The sequence below is a fragment of the Wickerhamomyces anomalus genome (genome assembly GCF_001661255.1).
Source record: "Wickerhamomyces anomalus NRRL Y-366-8 unplaced genomic scaffold WICANscaffold_2, whole genome shotgun sequence".
Taxonomy (NCBI): domain Eukaryota; kingdom Fungi; phylum Ascomycota; class Saccharomycetes; order Phaffomycetales; family Wickerhamomycetaceae; genus Hansenula; species Hansenula anomala.
Window position 1 is genome coordinate 901,772 of NW_017567111.1, and position 9,576 is coordinate 911,347.

Genomic DNA, 9,576 nt, shown 5'->3' on the forward strand with positions numbered 1-9,576 from the left:
ATCAAAGATTAGATCCAAGACAGATGTTATGAATTGGGAGAATGGTAGTAGGAAGAGTTTAGCCGATGACATGGATTATAGCAGAAGAGTGTTGAGGGTGACTAATGAGTGATAGGGATTGAGTATTTATTGAAGTTAATAATAGGTTTTTTAATATAATGGTTTTGACATTTTGAGTATTAAAAGTAGTCTGCACGTGACTATTATTTCACGTGACTATTCTTACATAATCACTATCACGTGCCTCGTACTTTCTCTTGTGGTGTCCGGATGTGTTTCTTTTCGTTTGTATCATCACCACAATTCTACGCCTTTTTACTTGGCACCTTTCCAAGATTTAAAAAGGATGAAATCCACTTTTCCAACGAAGCAAGTTACCAACCACAAGCGCTAACCAAATATCACTATGTCAAACTTATTCAGAGACAGCTACACTTTGCCAAACTTGCCATCCATGAAGCTCATGGCGGATGACTACCTCAACCCTTTGGATGAGAAGTCCTTACAGCGTCATGAATCTAAAGCTACAGAGTCTTCAAATGATTCAAACTCTCCAAACTCAAACTCACCACAGTCTTACACCTCGGTATCATCTGTTGATTCTCCTCCAAACAACTCATCTTCTAATACCACCCATAACACTTCTATAGATTCTTCAAATGGTTATGCAGGGTTCACTAGTTATAACAACAATAGTGTTAACAATAATAACTACAACAATAACTATTCACATGGTTCCACTTTCAACAATACAAACTATACAAGTAACAACTATGGGTTGAACAACAACAATTACAATGCTATTCCATCATTAGGTTCTATTTTGGATAACAACAATAATAATAACCAATCCATTTTCACTCAACAACCTCTACCTTCATTACCTCAACCAAAAGTTTTGATACCAAATTCAAACACCACTGCTGCACCAGTTGAAGCTCCAAAGAAGTTGAAATATTTGAGAAAGAATAAAGATGATGATCATCAAGGTCCAATCATGTGTAAATGGGGTGATTGTAAAGAGCTTTTTGTTAATGCTGAGATGTTGTATAATCATTTATGTGATGATCATGTTGGTAGAAAATCAAACAGAAATCTGAATCTAAATTGTGCTTGGGATGGTTGTCAAGTTCAAACTGTTAAAAGAGATCATATCACATCTCACATTAGAGTTCATATCCCATTAAAACCATTTGTTTGTACAACTTGTACCAAGAAATTCAAAAGACCTCAAGATTTGAAAAAGCATGTCAAGACACATGCTGATAAGGTTACAAAGCAAAAAAATCAACAACAACCTCAACAACAGATTCCACAACAACAATCATACCCATCATTATCAAACAACTTTGATATCAATTTTGATACTATGTTGAATATGGATTATGAATTACAAGATCAATCACGTAAAAGAAAACCAGAAATGGTTTCTCAATTTTTTGAAGATGTTAAGAAATCCAAGATTCAACCACGTTATAATAATGATATGATTAATAAATTGAATACTCTAGATTTCAATTTAAATAATGAATTATCATTACCACCATTATCATCTAAATTCTATAAATCAAACCAAGAATTATATGATACCAATTCATTTTTCAATCAATTGTCAGCTTCATTGGATCAATTCCCAACCACTAATGCACATTCTTCTATTAATAATTCATTACCACAAGTTAAATATGAAAATTCATCATCATTATACCCAACTCTATCAAGTGGTGCTTCTAATTTTAATTATCCACAAATTGCCAACAGATTTGATTCATTGAATGATTCTCAACGTCGTTATAACATTGGTATTAATCAAAAGAGTAGTAATGTTGAAAAATTGACATCTCATGAAGATGATGATGAACAAACTTCAAGTGGATCAGAAACTGAAGGTGATTATGAAACTGAAACTGAAGAAGAAGAAGAGGAAGAAATTGATGAATTAACTTCAATGGTTTCCAAGATCAAAGTTGAAGATTCGAATTTGGAAAGACATCGTGAATTGATCAAATCTATTCAAAATAAATTGAAACAGTTGATTAAAGAAAATGAAGTGAAAGAAAATGAGGAGCCAAAGAGGGAATTGTATCCAAGTATTGCTGCTCATTGAGTTTATGTTGTTCATGATGTGGGTTAAAGTGTTATAGGATATAGGGATGTATGAATTTTTTGATTTGTTTTCGTTTGGTTTTTAAGTTATTTATTTATAAATTATGTACAGTGTTGAGAGTCTCTAGACTTTTATTATGGGATGTTTTCAAGTTTTGAATTATTCATGATTGTAGAAAGAATTTAAATTACACTTCTAAATTTTAATGTTCATGATCTTCTTTCTCCGGGCCACACAATATTTGTTTACGAATTTCATGAAAAATATGAAATTTACTCCTTTTTCTTTCTCACTTCTGTTCCATTCATATGTCACATGATATTCTCATAAGGCTCATATTTTACACATCCTTACATCTTTCACTATATTTAGCTTTTACCAATTAAAGGTGAATATTCCAGTGATCTACACATTCTTCACCAACCAATTCCATTATAAATAGGAGCTTTTCCATAGTTCTTTATGTTTATTTAATGTCCTTTTAGGAGGACCAGAATCTACCCGATAAATCTACACTATATCATACAAGTGTTTTCCAAGTAGTATTCTCGGTTCCCATCAACTAATCATAACCCAAATTGAGCCTAGTCCAATCTAGTCTCCGTTGGTGGTATTTCCTGTACCAGTTTACATCCATAATTGGTACACTTCTTACAATAGATCCATATTCTGGTCTTCTTTCAAAACCTTTTACTGCTTGAGGTGTTGGGCCGTTAAAACGTGACATAAAACATAAATAGATTATTGCCGATTCCTGCATCCAAATTCAAGAAAAAGATTTTAGTTATAATTTCTGATCATGGTGACATTTACTGAACTAGTCAAAATGTTGTACTCCAAGAACTTTTTTGTTGGATGTATATTCCATTTTTGATTAGCGAATGTTAGTGTGCTTGTATACTTTTGCAGTGATCCAGAATGGATACTGTATTGTTAAGAGCATACTACAACTTGCTCTTGATAGTCCTGGACTAGTCAAGGAAGTTGACAATGTCATGATCATCAACAGAATACTATTTTTAGATATACGTTTGTGCTGAAACATTGCATCACTATATTAACTAATAAATATTCAATGCTTTTACTACACCCCCAATATGTTAAAATTAAAAACACGAAGAGCTAGAGTATAGGACCTTTAAATAGCGTAATGTTCACTGTACAAGTGATTAGATAGATTTTAATTACTATAAATCCCCTTCTACAACACTTTGTCAAATAAAATTAGTGATATTATTGAATTGAATTGTATAATTGTGCGTTTTTTCAGCTCAATATATTTAAAACAATCTTTAATCAAATTCAAAAAAACAGGTACCAACATCAACGTTGTTAATGAATATATGACATTTAAACCATATAATCAATAGCAGGATGTAGTATCACTTGTATAACACCAAAAGCGCGTCAGAACTGTATAGGAAAAAATTGCACGGCAGTTTCAAATACCGTAAGCTGGGTATTAGCAAAGCAGTCAAGGATACCTTGGATATCTTCAAATACTCGGCGTGGTTTGTAGCTCATACAAGCAGATAAAGATCCAGCTAGTTCGGTGAATAACTTGTGTCAATTGATTAAAAGGCAAAGCAATCATCAGAGAACCCATTCCAGATAGAAGGTTTATGAAGGTGATTGTTGAAAAATTGCAGTAGATTGAAAGAAAATTTAAAATTTTGAAAAACATTGTTGGATCATCAAGAAAATACGGACAGCTAAATTGCTGGAATTGATAATATTACTATTAAAAGATTATTTCAGTACATCTAGTTGTTGATCAGTACACACCTTTTTTCAATTTTTGAAAGAAAGGAAAATTTTGTGCTACACTCTACTCTTGCTTGGAGTCGACATGAATTATTACTCTTTTATTGTTTCTTATATTTCCAATGTGCTGATTGTTTCTTACGATGGTCTTTCGGTCAAGATGTTCTGGAGCTGAAACGTTTAGAAAATGATCAGCAATTATGTCTGTTGGCATGCGTTTTTCTTGATTTATGATTTTTTAAGATCACATAGATAGGAAACAGTAAACACTAGTCGGGCCAGATTTTTGACTAAAAAAGAAGTGGTAGTACATATGTATAACCAAATGTCAGCCAGTTGATTCTCAATTTACAATTTATCTGATAATATCTATCAGTTTGTGATCATGATATGATAATTTGATAATGTAATGAGACATGTTTCAACTATTCAATTATATTTAGTTTGATGGGTATTGCATGTGGATGTTGAAAAATACATCTCTGGTATACTTTTTTAATGATAACTGATAATATTTTATACTGATAAATGATTTTGTAGCTCAATTTTATTTGAGAATTGATTATTAAACATCATAATCAATTAACTTAAGAGTAACAAATTGTATTCGAAATAACCTCTAGACTACTGATAGTATTGAAATGACCTTGAACAGGACAAGGGCACAAATCTCGAAAGAGACACTATCGAAAGGGCTATCAATATCAATAACATCCAGTCTGTTTTCAGTATTTTCGTTCAATTAGACAGTGCTGCTCTCGATTAACTAGTTAATGGTTTCATCCTGGAGTAAGTTAAGGCCAATTAAACTGTTTTTACTTTGTTTTTGATTTCTTTGGTTCAAATAGGTCAGATTGCAGCAGCTTTAATGACGAATACACGTAACAATACTCACCTCAAATCAGCATTAATACTCTCTTTAACGTTGTCAACGACTGTACTTAATGCGCTTCTATACAACTGAGTCTGACTTTTCACAAAACACATTCGCGACAAGGTGAAAGTTCTCAAAAAAATCTGTTCGACTTCGTTAAAGTCACAAACTTTTAATATTACCATATTACCATCATCAAGCTTGTGTAGCACTTGGGTGAAATGTGTCCTTTGTTCTTACAAAATAGTCTTTTACATTGTACACTGGAATGTTAGGATGCTATGATGCAGGACGTGTGACCACTGTCTAAGAACATCAGAGTGTTAGTTTCCAGTTCTTTAAATTTTTTTTTTGTCTTAGCTGATTATCTCATAACTGAAGTCTATTGCTTGATTGATTATTGATCTATGCTTTATTCATTCATGTTTTGATCTTAAACTCAATTGAAAGGATTCCTGTATGTGAGTGTTGAAAAAATACACTTCTATAGGCCTTTTACTTGATCAATATTATTTCTACACTGTTTCAACACTTTGTAGTCTACACACTTTGTAGTCTACCATACACAAACCAGCTCAAAATATCAACACAACCTGAACTATCAAATTATCAGATTCAATTAACTTTTCAATGTCGAATAGATCCCAATACTCTTCAACAACTAAATCACCTCGTTAGCGACACGCCTGATTCTCATATATGGGAACGAAAAAAATTCACTGATCCCTTTTCTTCAACTCTTTGCCAAATTACTCACAGCACAATTATTGAGGCCATTTTTACTTCATTTAGGAATTTCACTCGAAATTTGGTTACAGTTTTGCGACAAACTTACTTTTGGGCATGTTGTATGGTTAAGTATACTATTCCTCCATTGGAAATTAGCTAGAGAACTGTGAGCACTGCTTTAGTATAGTCTCCATTTCTGTTTATGCTATGATTAACATTGTACTCTTTGAACGGACCCTTGGTATCCACTCCCCATATATTGGAAAGGTGTTTGGAGTGTTAAATATGGCATACGTGCGTTTATACTTGCTTAGTACTGACGTTCAAGTAGTCAAACTATTTGATTCAAAGAGTGTTATTATGTGGACTTTGAAATTACAAGTCTCTAGTTACACTGTATATTTGAATGAACATTTTTCTGTTTTAACAAGCTAGATTGTTGATTTACTCATCTCTTATTCAATTAATAAACGTAGAGGACGACGTACTTGGGAGTCATAAGACGTTGAAATTGAATTAGTCGATGCCTTACGATCCATTAGATCTCACTATTACAAGACTCTAGTATTAAAGCACATACAATCAATCAATAGTAAACCACAATTGGATAGCCTAGTCCTTAAAAAGTAGCACCTCAATTCACTTCTGAGTATCATTAATTATAAATCTATTCAACAGATATATGACAAATAACAATCACGTGATCTCAACTCAAGCGATTTTCAAATGATGAAAAATTTCAAATCTTCAAACTTCAAACTTCAAAGTCAACGATTTGAACTTCATGATTGTCCCAATAATATACGTATTGGATACCCTGGCCATATTTTATGCCGAGAATGCAAAATAGCTGTTCTCCATTCGTTGCAAGGTTAAATGTGGAGTCCATGGCAAGAAAAGTCTACACCAAATCGATCAAATGCTCCTTCATAATCGAATGGATGTTAAGACTGTCTACAATTGTTGAATGGGCCAATTATTAGCTGTACTTTCAATCAATAGTTGATTCACAATATTATTGTTAAAGTATTCATCAGCTAGTCAGGCCTTTCCCAAACAGTACTGTATTATATATTTGATTGTATTTCAAGTGGATGTTGGAAAACACGTCCCTGAATAGGTTTAATTGAGTAATAATTAACACATTTTTAAATACTAGCTCCTTGTAGTTGAACACTCGGCCGCTAATATCCAGACTTGTGCTGAACACACTTTTTTTCTAGTAAATTTTTTTTGATACTTTACATGTCACAATCTTGTTCAACAGCTTGTTTACTTTGGATTCACAGTAGCTTGTATGTGTTTAACCATTTAGTGCTTATGACTTGATGCCATTTCATATACCCGGAAACTGAATCCTTTTAAAGGTTTGCATCTTAATAAATTGATAATTTCGGTTTTCGATTGCACCGTTCTTTGATGGTCGTAAGGATTTATGAACGCTGATTATATGTGTGAATTGCTTTCATAGTTGATTATAAACTTGAGTACAGTTAATTAAGGACTAGAACACTCATTCAAGTTGAGGATTATTATGTAAATGCTGAAACTATGCATTTCTATAGTTCTTGATATTGGATTAAATTTGAATTGACATGATTTTTTTCTAGTTTTATTTTGTAGTGAATTATAGAAAAACATAGAGCAAGCCATGGCGTAGTAAAAGAGTTGTCCAAGTTAAGAACCCATCTAACTACAGTACTCACACCTTCTATTCTTCATAATGCCATGGCTATGGCCAAATCATGAACCATTATTAATTACTTTCCAATCTATAAAATTTTCCAGGACACGAATTTTCTTCACCATTAAAAAATTTCATGAAAAGTTTCATACAATTACTAGTCTAGTTAAAGTAAACAAGTGAATATAGCATTGTAAATGTCGTTGTGTCCCGAATACTATTTCAACGCTTAAGGCGTACGTCTGGTACTACCGTGTGAGCACGTTCGTGACCATTTCTAGTGGTGTTTGATTTGTTCTTGTTCAATATGGGGTTTGAGTAGTTTATCAGCATTCACCCCCAGTGTTCTGCTGTCGGTGAAATGTTCATATGCATTCTAACTGGGTTTTCTGCTCATAGAATAGGACGTCTACCGCCTTTCCACTATTAGCTAATGCCTGGGCGAATTTGGTTAATGGACGATTAGAGAGTACTTGACATAGTGGTCCTTGATTGGGTTTCCCCTGTGATAGATCTCAAATAATGTTTCAATTAATTAATTATTTAAATGGAATTGCTTCATTATATGTTTATGCTGAAAAATCGCATTTCTATATAAGCTTTAATTCTCAATTTTATCCATTTTTCATCAAGATACAAATGTAGAGATTTTACTCAGAATCACCACAAACTTGTTATGATTTATGGGTTACGGGCACTGGGCAGTTGATGTTGCAAATTTTCAAAGCGAATTTTTATTTTGATCCAATACAATATTTATTCACAAGTCACCTGGTTAAAGAGCATCAATGTTATAACTGTTTCTAGTGCTTCTATGATTATAGGACACGATGTTCTGTTTTCGTACGCATATTCGTCTATTCTGGTAAGTTATTTTGAGATGGAATCTTAAAACTCCATACATTATTGAAATTTATTAACTTTTTTACATGAAGATATACATGAAGTGGATAAAACTTCGATTTTACGCGCTGATTATAGTGTGGTTGATGTTATATGATTCTTCTTTCTGGGTCGTTACTGATTCAGCAGTTGAATGTTCATTAGAGTATCACTAGTTGTACTCCAATTGGTCACTCTTGAATTTCATCAAACCAAACTAGACTACAAATTCATTGCATTGATAAAGTGGGTGTTGAAACAATACGCCTCTACTCTATAGACTTTGAATCTGATGTATTTTTCACTACAATTATATTTGTTTTGTAGTTGTGTCCCCTATAAGTTGTTATAGCCAGCCATCTTTGATGAACATAAAAAACGAAAATAATTATGAAAAGGGATAAATTTTTTGATCTCTTTAGATTTAAATCATTATACAAAAACCAAGAAGATAATGTTGACTATAAAGAAGTTCAATGAAAAGGTCAAGTCCAAGTTAAGACCAAAAAAGAAAAATGATCATAATCAAATACTAGTACAATCCAAAGCTCCACTGCAAAACAACAGTATTAATGCGCCTTATCCACCAAATGAATTCCAAATGAAAGTACAACTGATCTATCTAATACTCAGTGATCCTATGATGTTTCTCAGATGCTGTATAATGCTAATAATCATGAGTGGAGTGGTGATATTAATGATGAGTTATTGTCTACAAATGACACAAAATGTCCTAAATATAGTGGAAAAAGTCGTTATTGATGGGTTGAAATGGGGTAGTTTGATGGGTACTTGGCCCACTATTTATAAGCTTGTATTGAGAGTGATTGGGATATAAAAATTAGGGATTTAATATGGAATAAATGAGGTTTTAATTGGGTTTTCACTTTATAAATCTCTATTATGATTACGTAATTTGATAGAACGGCTTTAAACGGTGCACGGCACAATTTCCGTAAACGGCAATAACCGACCATAAGCTCATCTCCGGTTCGCCCACAAAGCCCCCGGAATTATTCCCAATTTTTTTTTTTCAGGTGTGTAAAGTTTGAATTTTAATAGTTTGTCAATGTATTTGGAAATAATACATAAACAATAGAGTTCAATTTTGATGATATTAGATGCCATGGACGAGTCATTCCGGCATTTCACCATCAACACAGCCATAGACAGCAGCAACAATGAGTCCAATAAGCGACAATTACAATTCCCAGCAGAGATTCTATTAAAAGTATTGGAGTTTCAATTTTATCAATTATTACAAAATAATACATCTTCAAATTCTTATAATATTCAATATTTCATGAGATCTAACCTAACGGTATCAAAGGTTTTCTATAGATGTTGCATCAAGATCATTTATAAATATTGTTGTTTTAAAACTCCACAAACTTTTGATATTTTTTTGAATTCATTAATTAAAAATGATAAATTAGGTGAATATGTTAAAGTGTTGGATTTCCAAGAATTTACATCAATTGGATTAGGTCGTACTGGTAAAATGAATAAAGAAATTCAAATGGTTACTTCAACAAC

The 9,576-nt window shown here is 32.6% G+C and overlaps 1 protein-coding gene across 1 annotated transcript; it reads left to right on the top strand.

Moving 5' to 3' along the window:
• Positions 1–1,042: 1,042 nt before the first annotated feature.
• Positions 1,043–1,267, top strand: WICANDRAFT_29217 (uncharacterized protein; the record flags this gene model as incomplete). Its single annotated transcript, XM_019181587.1, has 1 exon — positions 1,043–1,267. A coding segment is annotated over one exon (225 nt), but the record flags the coding sequence as incomplete, so codon positions are not given.
• Positions 1,268–9,576: the final 8,309 nt, after the last annotated feature.